The 26410-nt window shown below is 37.4% G+C and overlaps 2 protein-coding genes and 1 long non-coding RNA gene across 5 annotated transcripts in view; 1 reads left to right on the top strand and 2 right to left on the bottom strand.

Moving 5' to 3' along the window:
• LOC137194677 (uncharacterized) overlaps positions 1-8538 on the top strand; it is a 51239-nt gene extending 42701 nt beyond the window's left edge. Inside the window, exon 2 of the long non-coding RNA XR_010931001.1 lies at positions 8454-8538. This is a non-coding gene — a long non-coding RNA (uncharacterized lncRNA). The remainder of the gene's footprint in view (positions 1-8453) is intronic.
• LOC137194671 (GTPase IMAP family member 9-like) lies at positions 1761-7424 on the bottom strand. Its single transcript, XM_067606768.1, has 2 exons — positions 7300-7424; positions 1761-3157 (listed from the first exon to the last, which is right to left on the bottom strand). Exons 1-2 carry the CDS (start codon positions 7316-7318, stop codon positions 2208-2210), a joined length of 969 nt encoding a protein of 322 aa, XP_067462869.1. The 5' UTR covers positions 7319-7424; the 3' UTR covers positions 1761-2207.
• Positions 7749-26410, bottom strand: part of retreg1 (reticulophagy regulator 1) — a 31267-nt gene continuing 12605 nt past the window's right edge. The window contains exons 1-8 of one of the 3 annotated variants that reach the window (XM_067606772.1): positions 23017-23288; positions 20322-20431; positions 16741-16858; positions 15353-15437; positions 14085-14207; positions 12456-12526; positions 10796-10919; positions 7749-10692 (exon numbers count right to left, since the gene is read on the bottom strand). In XM_067606772.1, coding sequence (XP_067462873.1) covers positions 10172-10692; positions 10796-10919; positions 12456-12526; positions 14085-14207; positions 15353-15437; positions 16741-16858; positions 20322-20419 — 1140 coding nt within the window. In that variant the 5' untranslated portion in view covers positions 20420-20431; positions 23017-23288 and the 3' untranslated portion in view covers positions 7749-10171. Of the gene's footprint in view, positions 10693-10795; positions 10920-12455; positions 12527-14084; positions 14208-15352; positions 15438-16740; positions 16859-20321; positions 20432-21648; positions 22893-23016; positions 23289-26410 lie in introns of those variants that run through there. The other 2 variants (XM_067606771.1, XM_067606770.1) reach the window with 2 other exon arrangements.

Genomic DNA, 26410 nt, shown 5'->3' with positions numbered 1-26410 from the left:
TGTGTGTGTGTGTGTGTGTGTGTGTGTGTGTGCCCACTTCCACTCCACCTGTCTTTTGTGTTTTTTTCACCTGTTGTTTTACTCTTGTGTTTAACTTTGACTGATATATATTTTAACTGTTTTTACTGTTGCAATCAAAAATGTAAAGTTTCTTCTTGCTGTCATACGTCTTCTTTTATCCTCATCAGAATAATTTAAATTTCTGAGATCCAAAGAGTTGACAACAAAATACTGTTCTGTTGAAATGAACTGAAAACAGTTCATTCAGTCTGCATTATGCTGAGATATTCTGTTTGACTGCTGTGGCGCCTTCCTCAGACCAATAATAATCATTAGTTTCATATTAAATATGTTGTGGGACAGACCACTTCCTGCTCTGTTTCATCAGTGATTAAAGAAATGAATCAGTCTTCTGATCTGCTGCTGGATTCTAATTTAACCTTTTGTGCTGTCTTATACTATATGAATAAATGGTTTAAAGCTGCTAAACAGTTGATCATGACACTAAAACCACGTTGTCACAAAGCTTAAAGTACACTGATGTCTACTGTGGCTAAAAATGTCTGCCAAAACCCCCGTCCACATACTTTTGGCCATGTAGAGTATTTTAGAAGCCCCTCATTTGCTTTGTTTGAATGTGCAAAGTAATTACAGCTGTTGAGTGGATAATGTGAAATAAAATTATGAAGTACAATAAAATAAGCATACTCACGTAAAGTAAAAGTATCTTAAAACTTAACTTAAAACATTTTGGGAATTTTGGATATTATGGGCCCTATTTTAACAATTCAAAGCGCACGTCTGAAGCACATGATGCAACTGCATTTAGGGTGTGTCTGGCACCATATAATTTAATCACACACACTGCCCCGCCTGAAATGTTGACTTTGAGTTTCCAACAAGATGTACAATAAAAACATGAGCTTGAACCGTATATTCAGTATATACAGTGATAGATATTTATTAGTCTCATGATCACTGATTACAACTATTAGACATTAATAGAACTGGATCCTTCATGAATATAATTCATATGTATGTGTGTTAAAAATTAAATCTGATAAATTAACTATAACCAACACTGTTTTCTACCATCAGTGATCTCTGATACCTCAAATACTTTACACTGTACAAGAGATTTAAATCTATTTTGATCAACAAATAGACTCAACTTCAAACATTCAGAAACAAAATAATCATTTATTTTCTTAAAGAAGAATTTATCAGCATGTTCTTGATCATCTGTGGCACAACTGAACAATAATTGATCATCTTGTCTGATAAATAACACATATGGACTAATATTACAGAAATACATCCAAACCTTCTCTGTGTTCTTCATCACATTTGGAGTCTGTATTTGTGCACATATTGAACATATTAAATTCTCTCACTATTTTGTATTTTCCCTCCTTTTTTCTGGGTATAAAAGTCCTGCAGGACCAAATGACAGCAAGAGAGAACTTTTTCTATCCTGTGTGGGACGTTAGGATCAGCAACAGTCTTTTACTTGTTTTACTTTGAATACATCTTTATTTTATGGATAAACAGTTGTTGAGTAGTTCTACGACAACAGCAGATGTCACTTTCACATTAATTTGCTCTCGCTGTGTGGAGGTGGGTGAGTTCTTGTGTTTGGATCAATTTTGATCGATTGATAGATGATTTGCAAAACGAGAGATAAACTGACATGAATCATTTGAATTAACAGCTGGATTATTGAATTTCTCTTCTCGGCTTCTAGCTTGAAATTCTTGGTGTTCCTTCAGTTTTTTTCTCATGTTTCCTCTAAATTATCAACTTATTCTCTCTCTGTCTGTCAGCCTTCTGTTTCCTCAGCAGTTAATATTTTCCTCTCTTTCCCTCATCAGTTCCTCCTGAGAATGATCCTTAAAGTCATTAATGAACACATATTACTAGCTGTACTACCAGGAAGGTATGGGGTCCAGGAGAAGCATAAGAAATGCACTGAGAAATATCTTTAACTGTTGTCTTCATCTATCCTAGTTTCAAATAGCCTCTGGGTGTCAAACTTTTATTTGTCACACTTGGAACAGATCTTCATTAATTTCTTCATATAAAGACAAATTGTTTACTTATTAGTCACATAATTCAATTAATTTTGTAGCAGAGTGGGTTGGCATGCATGAAGAGACTGCTTATTTGTTTTGTAGTTTATGCTGCTCATCTGTTTGTATTGTTATCTTCTATATTAGTGAGATGCAAAGTGAAGCAATAAATGAAGCAACTGGAATCAGTGCATTGATGACCTTGATGACCTGATCGCTGTTTTCGGCTAGCTTTCTGACGTGATGTTCTACCTTTACCTTCAGTTTTTTCATTTTATTTTTGATTTCTTTGTCACGTTCTTCCTTAAATTTATTCTCCCTCTCAGTGTCACCCTTCACTTGTCTGAGCTTTTGCTGATATTCTTCCTCTATTTCCTTCCTCAGTTTCTCCATCTCTTTGCGGTTTTCCTCTTCTTTCTCTTTCAGGATTCGTTGTTCCTTCTCTTCTATCACTTTCTCTGCCTTTTCTAACATTTCATTGGTGTAGTAGCTTCCTCCATTCTGCACATCTATATTTTTTATCTTCTCCAGCAGCTTGCTGACCTGAGAATAATCCTCCATCTCATTATTGAACACGTGGTACTGGCCGTTACATTTGGCCACAAGTTCCTGCAGATCTTTGCTGTCCTTCAAGAACTCCTCAATAGTTTTCCCTTTGAGTTGGTCACCATGGGTAAAGAGAACCATGCTGTATTTGTTGGCTTCCTCACCAAAGATTTTCTGAATCTTCTCCATCGTCTGTTTTTCTTCCTCTGTGTATCTGCCCAGTTTGATGACGACCAGGAAGATATGAGGTCCAGGACAAGTATAGGAGATGCACTGGACAATATTTTTAACTGTTTTCTTTTCAGTGTTCTTGGTGTCAAACAGGCCCGGAGTGTCGATAACAGCAACCTTTTGTCCATCCACCTCACCATAAACCTTTTCACAGCGTTCTGTCAAAGATTTTGCGGAGAGCTCAGATTTAAAGCGCTTTTGTCCCAGAATGGTGTTTCCTGTGGCGCTCTTCCCAGCTCCAGTCTTCCCCAATATCACAATCCTCATCACCTCATCATTGCTGAAGACTTCATTAGGTCCACACCTGGAGGCTGGAAAAAAAGACAAAGAATGAATGTGTATTCATAAGATGTGTTCAGCTAGTCCACATCAGGGGCGGATAACTGTGATTGGAAAGGCTCAAGTTGTGCATCTTTCAGTTGCTTCTTAATTTTTTCTTTCTTCCTTATTTTTATGTATGTGGTTTCTTTGAGTAAGGTTACAATATCTTGGCCCAAATTTATTGTTTTAGGATAATTTCAAGAATCATACTGTATTATTTGGGGGTGTGCCCGAATACAAATACATTATTCGGCAAAGTATAAATAGTGGGTTTTATAGAAATATTTGTTTCATACAAATTATTTGTTTTTGGGAAGAGAAAAAAACGTGAAATATCAGTTTGCAGGTTGGTTACATCGTTATCTCCTCTGCTCCACTGTTACATCTATCAGGGGTAAGTCCCAAAGGGACTCTCCATAACCTGTTGTTCCTCTTCTCCTTTCCACAAAGTTAGGTTGTAAAAAATAGGCAATAAATGAAAAGTGTAAACCAAGAATCGCCTTTGAAGTTCTTCTACATGTTACATGCTGTGCTGTCTCTGTGTTATGGGTGTATAAATAGGTAGAGGTCTGTCTGCAATGAGTCGATGAGTAATGTTTTAGCTCAGTCGTCAGCGCAGTCATCTTTGATCTGGGAGACTCCAGTTCGAGACCTGGTGTGGGGACCTCCTTCATGAGGTAGTTTATCTATGAACACTTATTGTGACACTTCAATTTTCTAAAATGAAAAGCTCAATAAATACAAAAACAAGATTTTTAAGCCTCTTTCCAATTTTATTCAAATACAAATAATTTTGCTGCCTCAACAAATACAGATACAAATAAAAATACTGGGATCTCTGCACATCCCTAGTACTATTTTAATATTTTTGACTTGATGTTTGATGTTGTCTGAGTCATCATATTTCTAGTACCAAAAGACTCATTGACACACCCAACTTATCCTGTATGTACAATGTGTGAGTTTCAGTGTTTATGTCCGTGATGTCAGAGAAAACTGTAGACACTGATGGTCCTTCCTCTAGGTGTAAAGCGCAACATATTCATGTGGACATACTGTATATTATGTGTGATCTGCAAAAGGTTTGGTTGATAAAACTTACTGCTACAAAGTGAGTCTAAATATGGCTGAATTGTGGTTCATAACTGCAAACTGGCTTTTTAACAAAATGACTGTTGGTTTATTGTACTGTAAGATGTTAAATGTGTGTTAAAGACATTTGTAAAAATCTGTGTTGACCTTTATGTTAAAATAGCCCTGGAAATGAAACATTGATGAAGTGCTATATACATTCTATATCATGACTCTGAGTGAGAGAGTATGATCGGATGCTGTGTATGCAGCAGAGCCATGTAGAAAGATAAGAAAACCTGTTTTCAGTTGAGATGTACACCACAACGGCACTCACTTTGTATAGTTTTATAAGGGAAACTATAGACATTAACAAAAGATTAGTATGAACAATCATATGTTGCAACATTGTCACTGTGTGGAGGTTTATTCAGCCTGGTCGCCAGAATAAAACAATGGCATTGTATGTTCCTGCAAATGACGGATATGTTGAATCTCTACTTTTCTATCAGATGTATTTTTTGGATACTGTCCTGAGATCAAATGTGCAGGAATCCAAACAAGTATTATTAGAATCACTGCTTTGTGAGCTAAAAATAGAAATGGCTAACGTGTCAAACTAGCAGTCAAGCTAGTTCACATGAGATGAAAACATGGCTAGTGATACTGGGAGGGTTGTAACAACTTGTTACAACTATCCCTAAACTAAGTTTCATTTATATTTTAAAAACCTAAAGGCCTACATAAACTAGATAGATAGATAGATAGATAGATAGATAGATAGATAGATAGATAGCAAATAAAATGTAAAATGTCATAACATTACATGCTAAGTTAATGATAATCAGTTGCATGCTTACAGTCAGTGTAAACACATGTTTGCTTACAGCATGCTAAATATCAGAAAGAGGAAGACAGACAGGGGAGTCAAATAAAGTGACAAGGTTTTTTCATTCTTTGGATCAACGGTTGGTGTTACTAAAGGTTGACAATTGTGACTAAGCTACCACTTGGGAATGTGTTAAAATATCATCTAGAGATAGAGACTTTTTCAAAATACCAAACTAGGATTTGTCACTTTGGGTGGTACCAATCAGTAAAAATTCTGGCCTGGGCCCATGGACTACTACGCATCATATCAACATTTCTTAAGTAACGTAGATCAGAGGAGATCTATATGTGCTGACTCTTTTGTTTGGAAGAGGAAGGGTCAGGTGGTTGGCCAGAAAAACAGACGTAAGAAAGTTGGAAAAACATCAAGGCAACAGAGAGCAGTGCTCGGGAACACCTCGCAAACAATGCACGCTTCCCGTTTCAACCGATAAAACCGGGTGAGACATTGGGACATTTGCAGCTGATCTGCCATGATCTTTCCCTAACCCTAACCAAGTGTTTTTGTGACTAAACCGAACCAGACCTTAAACACAACGTACATCATAAAGCCCTGAGTTACGATGAGTAACTTACCATGGGTTGTTATTTAATTAAAGTAAGTTAAGATAACGTTACCCACCTAGTTCCATTCATTTATTATTACGTGGTTATCATAGCAATAAAATCTCATCACTGTCAGTATAATTCTGACCTTAATTTCTATAACAGACTTAGTGTTTAACTTTATAAAGAACACAAACAACGCCTCAGCTGCGCCTCTCCTCCTGCGCCTGGCCTGCTCACAGCAGACACACACTTTCTTCTTTACGGCAGAAGATGCGAGAGCCTGCCTAAGACTCAGAAACTAAGTTTCCTTGTGCCAGCAGCTAACACACAAGTCTGCTGGCCAGTTTAACAAGTACAGGAGCCGCGGAATGGAGTTAGCTTGCCGCTAACTCTACACCAAGGAGTGACCTGGGGCCTCTGCACGACTGGAGTGCTCTCTCCCCAGCAACGCCTGCATCTTTCAGCTTCAGAGCCAAAGCCTTCTCAGCCTGACTCGCCCACGGATTCACCAGCTACAAAGCAGGACACCACAAAGCATCTCTTCCTTCATGGACTGGTAACAACTGGGCATAGCCTAGCAACACAGTGAAGCATAGTACGGCTAAGCAAGAATGTTTAACTCAAACAATGTACTGTACGTGTATTGATTTGGTTAAGGTTATACATTGAACTGTTGTTGTGATGTCCTTGTTGCTCATAGTCAGGTTACTGCATAGCCACACCGCTAGGTTAATGTTAGCATGCTTAACACATGTTACATCCAGTAACTAGGCCTTGCATGCAACTAACCTCGTTTTAACCTAGCACCTTTAGCATACACCAATTGGCCTTGAATAGAGAACCACACAGTTAAGAGGTTAAAACCTAGTTTGGCAAACTTTGGTTCAGGCAGCACATGTGGTTCAAGACACCACATGGTCTGGCCTTTTATCCCTGTAGTTCCCTTTATCAGCCAACGTGTCGGCATGCCATGTGCTCAGTCACCAGGTGACTGCAGCCATCTTGCTATTGTCTTCCCTACACACACACACGGTCACGGCCCAACAATATTGTGACTCAAAAAAGGGATAGATTAGACTTAAAACGCATGGTCGCGGTCAGGATTGTGTGTTTAGTGACATCAATTATGGTTCAGTTAGTACAGTGAGCTGCAGGTTTCGATAAATGAGATGCAGTCAGTGGAGTTTCACTGCAGCCATCCTCAAGTTTAGGAGAGAGAAATAAGAAAAGAGCAAAAATGTCAATAAAGAGGCTCATGGCTGAACATAAAGCTTATCAAACCCAAGCCAAAAGAGAGAAGAAATGATGAGGGGTACATCTATCTTATTTTTTAATAGTCAGTGTTTCATTTTTTTAATAGTCATTTAGTCTACATTTTGTTTTTAGAAATACGATTTTCTGTTGAGGTCCCGTATTAATATTTTTATACACACTTATACATCTAGCTTCTGGACATAAAACTGAAAGAAATGATCATTTTTCTACTGATTTCTATACATCCTCAATTTGAGGGCCTTATGCCTTTAAAAACCTTGACTCATCCCTGATATCAGTCAAAACATAACAAGTTTTAGTCAACTAGATAAATCAATATTACGAATATAGTTATATATTGACTTACCGAATGTGTTGCTGTTCATTTTTGTTTTAAAGAGAGAAGAGCAGATCTGCTGATGAAGTGTCTGTCTACCACTCTGCCCCTTTACATAACTTCATGCAACAAACCACACCCATAAAAGACGTTTGACACCAAAGTACAAAGTAATTCTTCTTCCTATATATTAGAGAGAGAGAGGAATATTTTTTCTTAATGTCCCACTATAACCAGCATGATATGATGTATCACAGGCTCTTTTAAATATTACGTTTAAATGTTACATAAATGTTTAGCTTTTTGCCATGAGTAAAGAACTCATGGTTGATTTACAAGCTTTTATTATAGCACCCCCATGTGGCCAATCAATGTAGTTTTTAAGACACATGAAGTTGCTGGAGACAGAAAAGACAAACACACACACACACACTGCATTCACAAACACAAACTGAGGTCAAATAATTGAAACTAAAATCTGCATTACAACATTTTATTGACATTATTGAGTGTAGTTACATAAAAGTACATTTTGTTAATACATTTTGGTTCAGACTCACCAACATCTTTTTGAACCAGGTTCAATCAGTTTCTCACTTTAAGGCAACTGCACGGAAGCCACCTTGATACGATCAGAAGGTCAACGAGAGAATGATTCATTTAATCGATTGAATGAATATTTCATTGAATGAATAGCTTTCATTTAGTGAAGTTTGAATCTGGTTGGAACATTTCCTTGTCTGATACAGTCATTACATGTGAGCTAGAAATGAACTGCAGCCACTACAAAGTCCTCTTAGGCACTGATAAACACATATTTCTATTATCATCTTTAAAGTTATGCTAATACAAGACATTACATGATTAATTCAAGAGGATACATTATACATTGCTGTGTGTCTTTATTATAAAAACAGTATCTTTTTAATGTACAACGCATGTTAAAGAAACAGTTCAGTCATTCTTTATGTTCATTCAGTGAATCCACAACTGATGCTCAACACTGCAGACTGTCCTCTGTAGGTGCTTTGTTAAATAATCATTAAGCTGCAAATGAAAAATATGTCATCTCATGTCAGTGCACTGACGCAAAATTTGACTTTATTTTTTTATTTTGAATCTAATTTGTTATAAAGAACAGAGATTTTCACAGGTCCAGAGACTTGACCAGGGACCCAAGTCAGGCTGGATCCTAATCAGGGGCAGATTTCCATGCATAATGTTTTGAGACCTGCTGCATGTGGCCATAAAATAGAGGTCCTTCGATAACATGAGTGTCTCATTAAAAAAAATTATATAAAAAGGAAATAATAAAAATCCCTACGTTTTACTTCTCTTAGTCAACTTTCCAACCAGCGTCTTACTTTGAGCATAAAGAATGATTTGATTGCTTAATGATTGTCATTCAGTCTGATGATGTCTTGTCAAATAAATCTGTGGAATTCTGGGTAATGTAGTTGGATGAATGAATCCAGCATCTACGTGTGTGTTGTGAGAATTTTGAAACTAAATCTCGTCAGTTGTGATATATATATATATACATATACATATATATACGGTATGTAGTATAATACATCACTGGTTCCCAACCTGGGGCCCCAACCCCCACTAGGGGTCGTCAAAGCTTCACTGGGGGTCACACGGCCTTCTTGATTTTAAGGGGTGTAAGCAAATCTTTTTAAAATATACAGTATGTCTCAACATCTCATTAATATCTGTGAAGAAAACAACTGTAAATGTAATTGTTGTTATTAAAGATATAAACTTTAAAAACTCTCATGAGGATAAGGGCACCTTAAATAGCCTCGTCCTGCATTAGAAATGTACGCAGCTAAAACACCCAAAGCGCTAATAGAAAAATGGTTAAGCATCAAGGGGAAGAGAACACTGAATATGTCTGAAAGAAGCCAATGTATAATAGTTAAAAATAAAGAAATAAATAATACAGAGAATTGTATAAAATGTTATTAAAAGTATAAGGAAAACTCACCTCTGATTCTCTGCACATGAAATAATCTGCTCAAAGTTCATCCAAATTGCTTGTTGTGTGTTCACTATTTGGGTTAATTATACAGGTATTGATTGTTCTGTACTGTTTTTGTTATGCAATCAATATAACTTGAAATATCCATGAAATATGTCAGTTCGTCAGGGGTCATCAGTTTACTCAATGGTGGCATAGGAGAAGGAAAAAGGTTGGGAACCACTGTAATATAATATAATACATAACAGGAAGTCTCTAGCTTTACCCCAAACATCCCCTCAGCTCCCTCACTGGTAGAAAAATGCATTTTGCTGCAGTTAGAACAAGTGATACAGTGTAGTGTTTTTTTCTGTTTTGGTCCGTGGGGAAGTGTGTTTTTTAAGTATTACACTGAATAAGGGAAACTATTATTATGACATATAGGCTTTATTTTTCTATTACGGTTTCACAATCAGCTTTCATTTACCTTTTAATTTGTTATTATTTATTGTATTATATGATTATTATTATTAATTTCCTTTTATTATGATTATGATTATTATACTTTATTTGTTTTTATTTATTAATTATTGATATTGGATTTATATATGATGTTCATGTTATGGTATGTTTTTTGTCTTGTTTTTATTTATATTAAATGATGAAATGAGTTGTATCATGGAGAACAAATTACATGCATGGATGAAATGAGTTAACAAATAAAAAGTAAAAAAAAAAAGAAAAATATACTGTGTAGTCTGATCTCGGCATTATGTGGGATGATTTTGATATTACGTCACTTGCTCCTCCACATTTCACAGACTGATCAGATCTAAAATGGTGATGTTAGCTCTATAGGAAAAAGAAGAATGGAAACGTTGTCCCCCACATGTCCTCTGTAACCTGTCTTCCTCCCCTGCAGACCGTACTCTTCATCACTCACTGGCGTCTCAGGAGTTTGGAGAAGAATCCCTCCGAGGCCGGTTTGTCGCTCTGGGTCGGAGCCTCCTCTTTGGCTTGGGCCTTCACCTCTCCCAGCCCCAGCTCCCCCTCCAGCTGCTCCAGCTCCGACTGATCCAGCAGCTCAAAGTCCTCCACCTCGCTGTCCGACTCCTCGGTCAGCTCCAGCAGCCTGGTGGATTCTGGGCGTCTTGACCGCTCTCGGTGTTCGCTCGCCAATGTGATGCCGACAGCCGCTTCTATCCTCTCCTGGATGGCGGCTGTGACTGCGGCGGCAATGACGTCGCCCGCCATCTGGTTGACCAATTCAAGAGCGCTGGAGGCGGGTTGGTCTTTTTGTGGAGGAGGTGTATGCTTGGATTTGATTGGCTGTTGGGACTGAGGGTGAGGCGAGGGAAGGCCGAGGCTGAGGTCATCGTCGTCGTCGCCGTTCGTCGTGCCGTTGTCAAGAGACGGGAATTCAGGGAGGCCGCCAGTGAATACTTCTTCTCTGTCGAGGTCTGTGAGGATGAGTTAAAGTTAACAAAGGTTAAGATATATATATATACACAAAAACAGCAAGAATTTGATGAGCAGTGGCCAATACAGAGTTACCAAATGTACCTTCTGAGTTCTCAGTCTGTGGTGTGTGTCCTTCTGACAGGTTGAATGTACCGTTGTCTGTCCATGTCACATCAGACACCTCTGTATCCGACACAGACATTTCCTTACACACTGTGGAGTCGAGCTGCAGGAAGGAAACACATGGAGAAGTCAGATTTTAGGGCGCAGTAACAGTCTATGCATTGCACTTGATTTGTAGTTAAAGGATAGGTTCACATTTTTTCACATTTTTTCAGTCCAGCTGAATACAATACTCACATGTCCATATATACAATGTAATCCAATCCAATGTAATGATGGGGGACAAAATCTACAGTCCTTATTCTAAGTAAAAATGCATCGTTCAATTGAAGTTCAATTGAAGCTACTATGAGACTTAAGCTGTCTGAATTAGTTTAATCAAATGTGTATCTTCCGAAATTTGTCATATTTGTACCAAATTCCCTCTTTCTGTTTCCCCAGACAGTGTTCCCTTGCTTAGCTGCAGTTGAGGCTAAAAAACTTGTGAAGAGCCCCACTTAATTTGTCCAATGGAATAGATTTTTTTTACAAGCAAATGACTGTGGCTGTGGATTTTGCCCCCCCCCCCCCCCCATCACTAAGAAGGAATCTCTGCCAGGCCGAGACAAACAGGATGAGTGATCACAGAGTCTAAAAAACGCCATGTACATATGGGCATGTGAGGATGTTTTTAAAAAAAAAGAACTATCATTTAAAGGCCCCAACATTAGGCCCCATTTACACCCAGTACTAACATGTGATCTGTATCTGGATACATTATCTGGATAATAATATCCAATCTATGGGTCTTTGCATTCACACCTAGTATTAAAATGCGTTTTCATTTTCTCAATTTCTCAAAAGAGTGTAAATTTGGGGGTCAAAAAGGCCCCAACAGTTTTTCCCTCAGAGCAGATTTATTCTACCAGAAGCTGAGATTTAACTTAACCAGCAAGGAGAAATGTTTTTTTGGGAAAGTCAAGGCTTGAATAATTCAAGACAAGTCCAAGTCAAGAGTCTGAATTCTGTCTGGGCAAATTCGATGTTGTGTCACAGGTTGAGATGTCAAGATGCAAGTCTTTCATTTCCTTGAATTCTTCCACATCACACCTGTGTAAGTTGTATATTGGACCACAATTGGCTCCGAACTTGTTATGATGTCACAAATTGTGCTCATAGGCACACTTGTTAAACTGAGATTTAAGGTGAACACAGAGAAACTTTCCTCTTTCAATAGATGAAGGAGCAAGAAGAAAAAACATGTTTTTAAATGGAGGGGCACTTCAAATATTCAAATTATGTAGCTTTGCAAGACCTGCCTGTCGCTGTCTAATTCATTTGTTATTGTTCCAGGATTTTAACAGCTCAATATCTTGAGACTTAAAGGTTTTTGAGCTTAAAGGTTCAATATTTACCTTGGAAACAGTTTGACAAGCAGCTGACTTCTGCTGATTTCCAGTAAGGGGACCTTGTGCTAAGATTTTCAAGTCTCACAGGTGTTTGGCTTGACAAGCAACCTTCAAAAAGTATCTTTTGGCCTTCGGTTTGGCACAGGCCTTGATGCTGATGTGGATCATGTGTATCGAATTTTAATTAGCTTTAACTAGAACCTGACAGTCAACAGAGGCATAATTAGATTGAGATGAGATGATCAGCCAACCTTGGGAAACATGGAGGAGAGGTCCGACTCGATGCCCTCTTTCTCGGTCTGAGCCTGCATGAGTCTTTTCTCTGCAAGGAAGAAAACAAGGACGGCACTGATTTACTTTTTTGAAACACAAAAGTATGGATGTTAGTGTTATATGGATGTTGCTTAAGATTTATTGGTAGTGTTAATATTGTGCCATTTTGTATCTTTCTAATCTGTCTAATGCTTTTTCTTTTCGGACTGGTGATGCATGTGCTTCATGTTAGTTAAAGGTGCTCATCAGTCAAACCTGATCATCTGTAGTCCTCTGAATGGATGATTGAGGCAGCCTTTTGTATGTATATATACAGCATATTTGGAAGTGTTAAGATGCTCCCCATATACCTGATGAAGGTTGGATGGACCGAATGTTGTGATGTTGCAGATATTCTTCTCATTGTGTATTTTTGTGTTGAAAGAATGAAGATGTGTGTAGACTATAATCAACAACTCTGTTCTTTCTTATCGTGCACTGATATAAAAGTCTTCTTCCACCACTGCCACCCAGTGGTGGAAGAAGTACTTAGATCCTTTATTTAGATCCTTTACTTAAGTAAAAGTACATAAACAGTAGCAGTAAAATGTAGTTAAAGTATTGCAGTAAAAGTAGTGGTTTGGTCCCTCTGACTGATATATTATTATATATGACATCATTAGATTATTAATAGTGAAGCATCAGTGTTAGAGCAGCATGTTACTGTTGTAGCTGCTGGAGGTGGAGCTAGTTTACACTACTTTATATACAGTTAGATAGTTTAGTCCAGTGGTTCCCAACCTAGGGGTCGGGCCCCTCCAAGGGGTCACCAGATAAATCTGAGGGGTTGTGAGATGATTAATGGAAGAGGAAAGAAGGAAAAACAAAGTTCTGATACACAAATCTGTTTTCAGTTTTTGGACATTTTCTTTCATTTTTGATTTTTGGTGAAATATTGGATCATTTGAACATTTATTGAAATGAAACCATGCGAGACGTTTAGAAGGAAAAATTACTATTTGGTGGAGCTGTTAACAACTCATAGACATTTTAAACGTGACCCCGACTACATACTGCTTTTTGTAAGACGTCAAAAGCCAAAAAGCCTAACTAATACGTTCAAAAAACTCATTCAGCCACTCTGATTAGGCAACTTAAGTGCCCTACTGATCTAACATTGTGGATTTTTTTTTCGTGGAGGATGTGGAGGGGTTGTTAAGGTATATCTGCCATCCCCTGGGAATTTACAAATTCAGCGCCTATGTCGCTACAATTGCCAGCTGTTATAAACTAAAAGAAATTTCACCCTGAAAGCATACTTTAGCTCTTTCTTGCGAGTGATCTGTTTTCATTTTCAGTTTGTTTTCAGAAGACAAACTGGTTAGTTAGCAACAGCTTTAAGAGTGGTCATAAAAAGTCATGAGCACCACATGGAAACTAAAATCAAAGAACAAGTAAAATACAGTTCAGCCTCTACTGATTAACTGACTGTTGATCTCTTTGAAAGTGAAGAGCAGAAACAATGAGCACTTTGCACGATGCACTGATGCTGACGGAGTGAAAACTAACTGTAAGACAGAACGTGTTGATATACAGTATGCTTCATATTTTGCATGCATAGTAGGTACCATGATTCTCTTTGATTTTCCGAAGGAGCTCTCCAAGGCCAAAGTCCAGCTTCTGCAGAACTGGCTCCAGCCACAAACCAACCTCATGAAATGAAATCAGAGGCCACAGGAAGACGCCCAGCACTGCAGAGAGACGTCAGGACAGAAAATAAGAGAAAGTAAGTTTGTTTCCAAAAAAATAGATCTGTTGTTTCTTAATCACAATGTGCACTGACCTGTGGCATTTTCAATGAATGATTGTTAACTGGTGAAGTTTGTATCTTAGCTCCTACTGGATGTCAATTTAACCAAAACCACAATAACAAATATGTGGCCAATGGATCAATTAATCAGTATGGTCTGACTTACACTGGATTTTAAAGGCAAATACCAGTATTTGACAATGTACATAAACATATAAACACACAAACCCATAAATAAATTTTTTTGAAGAATTGGTACCAAAACATGTACAAAGCAGGACATTTTTTACAGTTGAAAACTCTTCGGTGCTCTCTGGTGGACAAACTATGTAACAGAGACACTGTTTTTAATTACCTCAAATATACTGAATTTTTGACATTTCTGTACTGCAATTTCTTGTTACTTAGCAGCTGAAAAACTATACAGTATATTGTATAATGATATATTGGCTCAGATGAATTATCAGTTGGGCTCTATTCAGATGTAATGAATATGCTACAACAAAATCAGAGCATATATCAGTGCAGTGTGATAACAGTCTCTACATGTGTTTTTAAAGTTTTCAAGTTCAAGTTTTTAAAGAGATCCCTGCCAGACATGTTGTAAGACATATAAAAATACTCTGCTTTGGATGATAATTTGTATCTGATATGGTTTTTTACACAAAAAAGTTCAATTACAGTACCTTGTTATTATTATTATTATTATCATTAAAAATCTACAATCTATGAATATGTAAACACTTTTTATTTCAAAGGTTTTCCTGCTGGACACGAGATGTCTCCTACTTCACTGTAAAGTCCATTCAGTGTTTGTGCACTGGAGGCTTCAAGTTTCCACATCACACTTGTGATGTAAGTTACATACTGGACCACGATTGGCTCCAAACTATTAGTGACGTCATAAATCATGGTACACGTGTTCAACTGAGATTTAAGTCGAGCACAGAAAAACTTTCCTCCTTCAGCAGATGAATGTGAAAGCAAACTCTGCATGTGCATCATTCAGCACAGAGAAGAGAATATCCAACTGAAGGAACAAGAAAAACACATTTTGGATTGGAGGGGGACTATAAATTAACTTACCTAGAATATATGAGATAACAATCCCTGGAATGTAGCGTCCTAAGACAGCAAAGAAGGTACACAAACTGCAAACCAGCAAGCAAAACTACAAGAGAAAGGAAGCAAACACAAGAAGAATGACAGAAAAAAATGTATACTGATATATTCTCTTCTTATGCAGAGACCGTGAGTATCAGATACTTTCTTGAACACATTGAAGGAATAGTTTGACATTTTGGGAAATACGCTTATTCTTTTCTTGACGAACTCCCGTTAAAAAAACAAACTGTTGTTTTTTACATTTCTGTTTGTGTACAGATTATACAAAGAAAATACATATTAATTAGTGAGCTTTAGTGAGGTATGGTAGGATGATAGGTGTATTGTTAACTTTGGAGAGAACCAGGCTGGCTCTTTCCCCTGCTTCTAGTAATTATGCTATGTGAGAGTGGTATTAAAAGAGTACAGTCTCGACCTGCTCTATGTGAAAAGTGCCCTGAGATGACTTTTGTTGTGATTTGGCGCTATATAAATAAAAATTGGTTGCTTGATAATCTCAAAGCCAATAAACATTTTCTCATATTGTTAAACTTTAAACTATTCATTTAAAATGCTGCAAATAATTACATGGTCATGGAGGGAATTTTTTATACAAATTTAATCATGCAGTACGACTTCTGTTGTCTCTAATAATATATCTAATAATATCTAATAAGCTAATGTAGACGGTCAAATGGAATAAAACTGTATTTTGAGAATTTAAGAATTAAGAAAAGCACAAATAAAACTTAATATTACAACAGATATCTTTCAAAACTTTCAAGATAAATCATTACATCTTTTGATATTTTGCATCACTGATAATTAAGTGTAATTACACCCAATTCACAAACTTTGAATCACAGACTGTTGAAACTCCATGGTTTCAAGAACAAGAACAAACTTTTTAAACACCCATTGTAATTTCAAACTGAACCAAAATTAAGCCACTGCATAGATTAATTAATTTCTTAATTCATTAAGCACATGAAAAAATTCCCTATGGGGACAATAAAGTATATCATTTTTTCTTTAAACAAAGACTGGATTCTTCTGACTATTTATTCCAGTGTAAAAGTGAGAAAACTTTCATAATTTCAAGTCAAGTAAATTTCAAGTATTTACATTCAAGTCCAGTTGCCCTCGATTCAACCCTCCTTGGATAACCATGACCTGGATGACTGACACAGACAAGTTTTCGCTCAAATCTGCTCCACCAAAGTCCTAGTGAGTGATGAAGTACTGTATGTATGTATCTGAATGGGCAAAGTACCTCAGGAAGCCTGACAACCATATGCTTCTCTGCTCTATTGTAGTAACTCAGTGAATGGTTGACCTTAGTCTGGGGTCATCGGCCGTCTCTGGCTCACCTTGCCAGGGTTTTGCTGTTTGAAAGCTGATGTCTCCTGGAGGAAGAGTCTGAGGGAGTCGCTGAGCTGAAGTCCAGTCCCAGACCGGCTGTCCTGGCCTGAGTCAATAATCTCCCAGCTACAGGGGGAAGAAAGGCAAAAGCAATTTTAGTCATCTTTCAAAATGGCTGACAGAAATTTTAATTTCCAATGTCTTGCTTGCAGCATCTAAAGCAAATCAGCTTAATCTGCATTTTTTTTCCCCTGACTCCTAGAAAAGTCCTAGAGAAGAAGGCAAGAAGAAGTCCAGTGTATGGTTGAGTATTGAAGGTGTCTGACTTTAATACTGGAGCCAAGGGATTGTGTCCTACCATTGGTTTTGTTAATGACGATCTTTCTCTTACGTTATCCAAGCAGTTTTAATTGCCCAAACTTGAAACAAATGAAAATGCTGGAGGTGATCGTGGTGTCTTGGTTTGACCAATGGAAGTAGATGATCATCAGAACATCCAAATAGGTCTTTTATTTTGTCACTGTAGTATGAGGATTGGACATATCCTTCAAAAATATATTTTCTTTCACTTAGAGCTGAAGTGTATAGTGGATTAATTGATCAGTTAATTAACAGAAAACTAATAAACGACAACTCAGTCAATTATAAAACATTTGCAAGTTCCAGCATCTAAAAGGTAATAATAATCCGCTTTTCTCTGATTTATTGTTGTATATTGAATACCTTGAACGTTGACTGTTGGTCGAAACAAATAAAACACTTTGAAGACACAAGCTTGGGCACAGGGAACTTATGGCCATTTTTGTAGAGCCTCTGATAATTCTCTATAGCTTCATCACTACGAGCGACACCCTTCACAGTTGTTTGGTCCAGTATCCTCCACCTGAAGACAATCTCCAAAATCAAGTCTTTCCTCTTACTTCATTAGCTGGATAAATATTTGGTTTCTCTTTGGAGTCTCCTCCAGCACTCTGCCATTATCTGACTCAAATTTGCGCTTCCACAGTCTAGATTTTAAAATAATGTCTTGAAAATCTGTACAGCACTTTGTTCAACATTGCTTTAAATTTGCTTTACAAACAAACTGAGTTGACTTGTTGGTATGCATGGATGATCACCTTGTAATTATTGATATGAAATGCAGTGACTGCATTATAAATAGTATCAGCATTTGACTTGACCAAGAAAGGGACTGAAGAGGTTTATTTGAAGGCTTAGAATTCTACTGATTGAGGGTCATTGATAAAATTTAGTACAAGAAATAAAAGCCAGTCCAATGCAAATGTCATAGTCTAAATTAAGAAGCCTACAATAAAACTGGCAAGATGACTTAACAGACAGGTGGCAGATGGGAAAGTGCTTTTCAGGCTGTGGTCAAGTGGCTAGCTCTGGGGCTGAAAAGTGAAGCCAATGCGGAAGTGCCTTAAACCTGCATTCTTTCTAATGGCCAGCAGGGGGCGACCCTATGGGCTGCAAAGAGAAGTTTGATTGTATAGAAGTCTATGAGAAAAATGACCACACTTCTCACTTGATTTATTACCTCAGTAAATATTTTCCTAATGTGTTTAAGGTCTCAATCACTAGTTTCAAGTCTTCTTCAATTCAGCTTGATATTCATTTTGTAAATTATGATCCCATTTAGATTAAAATAGACAACAAAGCAGGGTATGCTTTAGGGCATGACTACCTTGTGATTGACTAGTTGCTACCATGGTGACCTGTCAATTTAGATACATGTGTAGCAACATTGGTTATGTATTGTAATTGCAGACTCTATGAGTATAGGTGTAGCCCTCTAAGAGCTGTCGCTATTTCAGTGTATTTTCAGTTCATGAAAGTTAAGTGTAACATTTTGGTCACCTAAAAAGTCTTGTTCAGCATTCAATTGTACTAAAAGACCTTCTAAGGAGTCAGTTTTTCCAGTATGTTCATTTAGTTTTAAGCCTGTTTTTTGCTAGCCATTAGCATCTCAATTAATATCACAGTAAACATTTATTACAGATGCACCTTGCTGACCAAGCCAGCTAGCAAGTGCTATTGTTAGGGTTAGCTCCACTCTCTCGTCCAAATATGGTCATTTCTGGCTCCAAAAAACCAAGATGGTGACAGCCAAAATGCCAAACTCAAGGCCTCAAAACAGTAGTCTACAAATCAGTGTGTGACATCATGGTGGCTACGTCCACTTCTTTTATACTCTATGGCTGTGGTACCTCTAGGAATCCTGAGCCACCTGGTGAGGTATGAAAGTTTCCAGGTTGGGAGTTCCCAAAAATCATCTCCCCGTTTAAGCTCTACTATCATGCTCCCTCCTGATTCACATAAAACAGCTATAAAAAGCACATGTGTGGCTATGATAAATCGATATATAAATAGAATAGAAGTCCTGTCTCTGTTCCACTAGCTTAACTGGCTGTAACCCAAAAGGTTTTGTCATTGGGAGTTTCCTTAACCAATCTTTTAGGGGGGGACAATTATCAATGTGTGTTTTTAAAGCATAATAGTGGTCAAATTTTGGAACAAAGAAAACAATCTTTCAGTGTAAGACTAGGCTACAGTGTAGTAACTGTCTCTACAGGGTTCATCACATTAAATCACACTGGCTAAATTTAAGTCCAACAGAGGATGGAGACCACATGTCCTGTGAAAGCAGTTGTACTCGATACAGCTGGTGTGAAATCACCATGGAGATCTGGTTACTACAACAGCTGAGCAGGTTTCCACCAGTTAACACAACTGTGAGGTTCCTGCGCTAAGTGGAAAGCATGTGTGTGGTCCACAAGAGGGTATAAACAAAGTAAACTGCCATTAGTTTTGCAGGTCTTTGGTCGTAAACCCAAATATTCAGCAAATTAATATTTTCATTTGATGATGGCACAAAATTCTGTGCCAGTCAATCAAAAGTGAAAACTTTGACCCGGTGGCACTAGAGAAGATGTGTCAAGGAATCACCCGAGTGATGGCAATTCATCCTAAGGGAGACATGGATTTGTGCACCAAATTTCATGGTCATTCATCTGATAGTTGTTGAGATATTTCAGTTTGGACAAAAGTGGTGGACAGACCAATCAACATTGCTATTCCATAGTTAAAAAATTTATTTAGATTAAAAAACTGGCAATTAGCATCAATCTAAAGATACTTGTACATTTTGCAATGGCCTTGAAGACCCTATTAGAGCTGCAACAATTAGTCAATTGATTAATGAATTAGTCGACTGCCAGGAAATGAATGAGTGAATAATCATTAAAGCCATATTTTTTTAGCAAAAATTGCAAAACTTCACTGGTTCTAGCTTCCCAAATGTGAATATTATCTGATTTTCATAATCTTCTATTATAATAAACTAATTATCTTTGGGTTTTGGACAATAAAACAAGACATTCTGAAAGTACCTATGGGCTCTGGGAACTTTTTACTGACATTTCATGAACCACATAAAATAATTGACATCAGTTTAACCATAGTGGTTTCTGTCTCCCCCCCAAATCAAGTATATACTGGGCTGCAGGGAACAAGCACAAGAGGCCAAGAGAAGCGACAGTATATCATATACACCCACCACCCCTCCCACCTGACCCAAACATCCAACCTTATGACGAAAAGGTCAACCCGCTGCTCCCCTCTCACTTTCCAGGCACGTGCCACCATAGGAGGCTGGTTTCCAGGGAAACATGATGGGCTGAACATGTGACAGTGATACTGTGAAGTAATAATAGCAGTAAGGGATGGACAGGTTAAGTATTTCCCTGTTCCATGTAAGACTCCCAGTCTCCCAGGAAAATCTTTTTGGACAATGTACGGTAAAGTTTCACTGCATCGCCTGGAATGTGACAAAGTTTGTTATTGGGTAATTTCCTTAGAAAATCTGACACCACTTTTGTTTTAGTTAGTTGTAGTTAAAGAATATATTACGAATATTTAGACTCTAACCATTTGGAAACCTTGGACGCGACAGAGTTCAATGCCATAGATGACAGTGTGGCCATGTTAACAAAACAAGAGGTTCAGTTTTAAAGTCCAATTTGAATTCACCAACCCTCTTATCAAGACATGTCAACTTCTAAGTTGAGCAATATCTTGACTCTTGAACAGAGCAACCAGGTATAATGTTGCCACAGCATTTTGCGTCTAAATTTTAAAAAACTTTGCATTTTCTGGTGTGGTTATTAGTGTTTTAAAGTCCTGCCGCTGACTAGCTAACTAGTCAAATTTGTGATCTTAGCAAAGGGCGAAGAAACTTGGAGGTGGAGGAAATGTAACAACTGTTATGCTTCACATCCATCTCTTCTATTACTTTCCTATATTCAAACATCTTGTCATGCATCATGGCTCCTCAGGATTGGTAAAACCTGGATTTATTGCAGGAAAATTGTGGACCAACATGAAGTCCGTTCAAAGTAAGTTGGAGACTGCCAAATACTATCTATCAACTATCAAATACTACATAACCCTGCTCTGTTGAATGAGAAGAAACAGCAGCAAAACTCATCCTCTTCGTATACATTTTACACAATGTACATTAGGCTCAAGCAACAGTGGCGACCATACAATCCACAAGTAGTTATGGCTTTCAGACTCGGCTATTTCTTGATGATTAAGAATTTCATTGTGCAATTAAAAACTAATAAAAAAAGTGTGTATTTGAGATGTCATTCATTGTTTTTAGTCTGTTCAACCCATGCCCAGGTTAATTATAACAGGGTTTCATTGCATGAATCACTGTATGGATATCTGTGCACTGATTTAGAATTGGGGATAAAATGTTGACCAGAATTATAGTATGATTTAATGGACACAAGTTCAGAAATAAATATTTACCGTACATTGACCATGGTATGAAACAAGTAGAAAGCGACTCCTTCCTTCCTCTTTTTATTAGATGGGTTATTTTAAAATTTCTTAAAATTCATACTCACATCTGTCTCTCTGACAGCTTCACTAGTTTGTAGTTTCAAGTTTATCTGAAAGCATTTGCACAATGTAGGAAGAATAGCTGTCACCCACATGGGTGGCAAATCTCAATATTTTTCAGCCCTCCTGTCACATGCTGTCAGTGCTCCAGGAAAACTTTGGATATTGAGAAGAGAATATATCATGTTTCATTACTCCACCAGTCCTGTCCATTGCTCCGTCCAATCCATCAGTCTGAAATGATTTTTGCTATTGTTTCGAGCCCAGAACTGGAAAATGTTCTACCTTCTACAGCGATCTTAACAACAATCATGTCAGAGCAATGCAGACATGAAAGGAGGTCAGCAAAACCATATGAGCAGCTGTTGGGCAGATATCACTTTTTACCCAATCAGTAATCTCTAAAACAACACAGGGAGTGGCATGTCTGAGCCTCTAACAAGCCCAGTGATGGCGCCTTAAAAATAGAACAAGACAAACAATGCAAGGAATGGCGACAAAAACATCCAAGGAGGGAGGTGTAAATATGTTTCCCCGCCTGTCTGCATGGGCATATATAACAGAAATCCTGACTCTGAGGTAACTAATACCTGTTTACGTTCTGTGTACAGCCACATATACAGTGAGCTGACATTAACGGAGTACCAGTTGATCCAGTTAATACCTTTGCAAAATGCCAGTCTGCATGTATCTGCCCAAGACACTAAGCCAAAAGCTACAAGTAATAGAAGACACTGGTGTCATTGACGGAAAAGGAGTGATGACGCAACCATGTGTAATGCTTTCCTAATAGATTCATGCTGTGTTGTTCAGGTTATGGATCTATTTAGACTGAAATTGAGAATTAAAGGCACCAACAAACCAACTTCCCTTGTCATCAGTTGAGTTCATTAAGCACTAGAATGGGGCCAAACTCTAATTACACAATCAAAACACAGACAAAAACAAGATAACAGTCCCCCACATGATAGATTCTTAAGTATTGTCAAAAGCCTTAAATTTCTAGTTCACCTAAATCACCAAAAAATTGGGGAAAAAAACCCCATATTTTCTCACTCACCACCATTCCTCTTTTTGGGGCTCTTTCTTTAGTTAAAAGTAACCTGGGGTTACTAAGGCATTCTGGAAAAACAGTGCTGTCACCACAAACAAATTCCCATTCACTTGTTTTCAGGTGGAAGAGATTTCAGCAACAGATACTACATAAAACCCAAACTGTCTGCACTGTAAGATACCACAAGAGGTAAATAAGAAGATACACATTTTTTGTGATTTGGGGGAACTGACCCTTTAAGAAGAAGACAAAAGAAGCAAGCCACTGCTCTCTGTCTTCTCTACTTCCTTTCCCAGATCAAACACAACTCCAGTCATACCTCAGTCCTGCCCCACGATCTTCAGGAGACATCTCAAGAGCTTCGGGTTCCTTCAGAAGGTTCAACAACACTATTAAAGTCAGCCAAAAACTGTATGGTCAAAGTGTTATATTCGTTAGGTTGGAGGCAAGAAACAGCTAGAACGGCAGGTAGAATTGTCTTTCCCAGCAACAAGAAAAAAAAAAACACTGGTGTGAGCTCGGGGTTAAGCCAAACTCAGGTTTTACGTGCCACACCACACGGCGCGAGAGCAGCTTGTGTTTATCCTCAATGAAGCCCCCGGTTGGAGTATTTCAAGAGGCCTCATCTAAAAATAACCTGGTCACACTACATTCCGACTGGCAGCCATCAGGAAGACAGACGGATGGGGTTAAGGGTGGGTAGAAACAGCAACCCTCCCAAACACACTTCCCGTTGTGTCAGTGACAGGGCAGGAACCGACAGATGAGGGAGGACATGTGTGTCTCATATTCTGTCAGGGGTTGACACAGTGTTGTTTGTATGTTGATGACAGTGTTCCCTACACACTGGTGGTTTACTTCAGAAGTGAGCAACAACACATGCTGTTTATTAAAAGTTTTTTTTTACCTATTGAAATAATAAATCAATCAATGTTATTTATTAAGGCTGGACAATAAACCCAATCTATTGATTTACCAACACCAGGGTTTGGTTTATTTCATTTTGCACAGTTTAAAATATAAGGAATAAACACAAACAATGCCAGAAAAATGTGCAGGGAGTGGAAAAAAGCCTAGATGGACTTATAGATTACCTCTACCTGAATAGTATACATACAGTATATAAATATAAAAGAAAAACAAAGTCACCCTGTTAATTTTTTTTCATTAAAAAAAACAAACAAACAATAAAACCAAAATTAAATTAAATGTTTAATTAAATTATGTTTTAAATATGCTCTAAAGGACTTTAAGGACAAAGAAACTTTAAACCCAATGAGAATAGTTGATCCATAAATCTGAACTCACTGAATTCACTGAAAATTTGACTTCTGCTTCACAGATGTTTAATTGTCTGGTTGAGTGAATCTGAGAGTTAATTAAAAAAAATGAAACCTGAATGATCTGAAATATTACCCTCATTGAATTGTATCATATTTATATAAACCTACACATTTGGAAAACGTTAATATCATAGATTGTAAGAAGTTAAACCAGAGGAGCCGATGGGGAGCGTAGAGGCGAGTGGGCTGCACTTCTGACAAAGTGTTTTTGTAGAAGAAAGATTCTGTGAACAGTTGTGGGAAATGTACTCGCCCACATTATATTGTGATATGAAAAGTAAGGACAAATTCAAGAATAATAAAGGAAATTAAGACATTTTTTGTCTACAAAATAGCTTAATTTACTAATTATACCAATAGATTTGGTTACTTTTTTACTGACATGATCAACCTGATCTCCTCAATCTTTATTCCAAGGATTTTTTTTTTTTTTTTTTTTTCATCGGGGCAGGTGAAGCGATCCTTATCTGACAGCAGGATGTCTGTGTGTGTGTGTGTGTGTGTGTTTGTGTGGTGTACAAATGAGAAAATAATATATGATATATAATAACTTAAATGTGAATTAGAACAACGTTCAAAGCAACTTTGGATCATTCCTTTACTAACCGTCTCTATTTTTTAGCTTATTTTAGCTTAATCCAGACAATTGTTTTGTAACTTTCTCTGTTCTTTGAGCTGTCACACGTTGTGACCAAGTTTTTAGTTTTGTTTTATTTGTGTGCCTGATGTTGTATTGTCCAGGTCTCCCTTGAAAAAGAGATTGCTGGTTCAATAACAATGCATCTACTTACTGCAGCCCTTTACAATCACAAGCATTCTTACAATTAGCATCAAGGATTGTAATAAAACACTGAAAAAGCTCCCTTTGCAGGTATCGAAAATGTTCATTAACCAAGATAACACAGATTTAAGGCCAACGAGGAAACAGTCCAGAGATTTTAAACACTGACAGAGCAATAAGACCAGTACTAATTAAGCAGCTTTTCTCATACAGAACTACACTAAAAATATCTACAACAACCCATGAAATCTAACTATGTTCAAACAACCCACAGTTCAGTCCAGAAGCACAAGATCATTAACTTTTCAGACAAACAAATTTATACTGACTAATTCACAGTATTCAAAAAAATCTCTTAATATATATATAGTATATTATGTAATTCTTAGCCCAACAAACTTAACTTTCATTAAAAAATATTCCAGTGTAGAATCTGTTCCAAAACTAAGGCTCAGTACACATTAAGAACAATCAAGAGAAACTTGGTTTTATAAAATATTCGACACATTTAGATTCATACTGGAGGTAGGTTATAACTTTGTTTACTTTTTTCAGCTTCTGATTGAAGAAAAAAAAATCTCAAATACACATTAAAAAAATACTTGTTAAGAAAGTGTTGACATGATTTTGTCATGATGACATATCAGGTGGACGTTGCTACACATGTGCTTTCTTAGAAGTTGCGCAAGGAAGTCGTTCTCAGGTGCAAACACCAGTCTGAGCACTGCAGGCATGGTCCATAGTTAGTTTTATAGTAAACATGATGTTCAGTACACAGGACAATGCAGCTGTTTTTTTTTTAAGTAGATGATGTGGTAAAGAAAAAGTTGGGTAAACAATGAGCACTCCTCAGTTAGGATTATACCATATAGCAGGTTGATATATGATGTTTTATAAATGTGGAAAGAAGAATCTACACATTATAACACCGTTCAACACATGTATTTGCTGGATTACAGAACATAAACACAAATGAAACCTCACTGTCTAAACCGATCCAAATTTTTCAGTCCCAATGCCGATACCTGGGCTTTGGGTATCAGCCGATACCAAGTACCAATCAACACCAGTGTTTAATTAATGAGCTGTATGCCTCACTGTGTGGAGACTGGGATCATTCTTTTATGTATAAGGCAACATCAGGCTCGACTTAAACATTGCTTTCCTAACTTTGTAAAAATAAATGTTACAAATAAATACATAGATATAAAGTTACTGAATATTTATTTATTTAAATAATGGTATCCGACACTAGATCTGCCCATTGTCACCAATAATAAAAGTAACTCAGCAGAGGCAGGGATATAAAAACCAGAGGGGGATTTGACGCCCTGGGAATGAAAACGAGTTGAAATGAACATATTTTGTAACACATTTTTCAATAAATATTTTCTTAAGAATGTACCACTTGGTCAACCAGATGAATTTTATAAACACAATAACTGGGTTGATGCTTGTGTGATTTTAAGATAAAAAGCCAGAAGCTCTTTAGGATAACTCTTGTTGATGACTTCATCACATCACTTGACTGTGATGAAATAGTCGTGTCTGGTTTGTTGTGCTGTTTTCCACCAGGCGGCTTCCGTCCA

The sequence above is a fragment of the Thunnus thynnus genome, chromosome 12 (assembly GCF_963924715.1).
Source record: "Thunnus thynnus chromosome 12, fThuThy2.1, whole genome shotgun sequence".
NCBI lineage: Eukaryota > Metazoa > Chordata > Actinopteri > Scombriformes > Scombridae > Thunnus > Thunnus thynnus.
The sequence above is the reverse complement of the archived record's forward strand: the minus strand, read 5'-3'. Positions and strand labels throughout refer to the sequence as shown.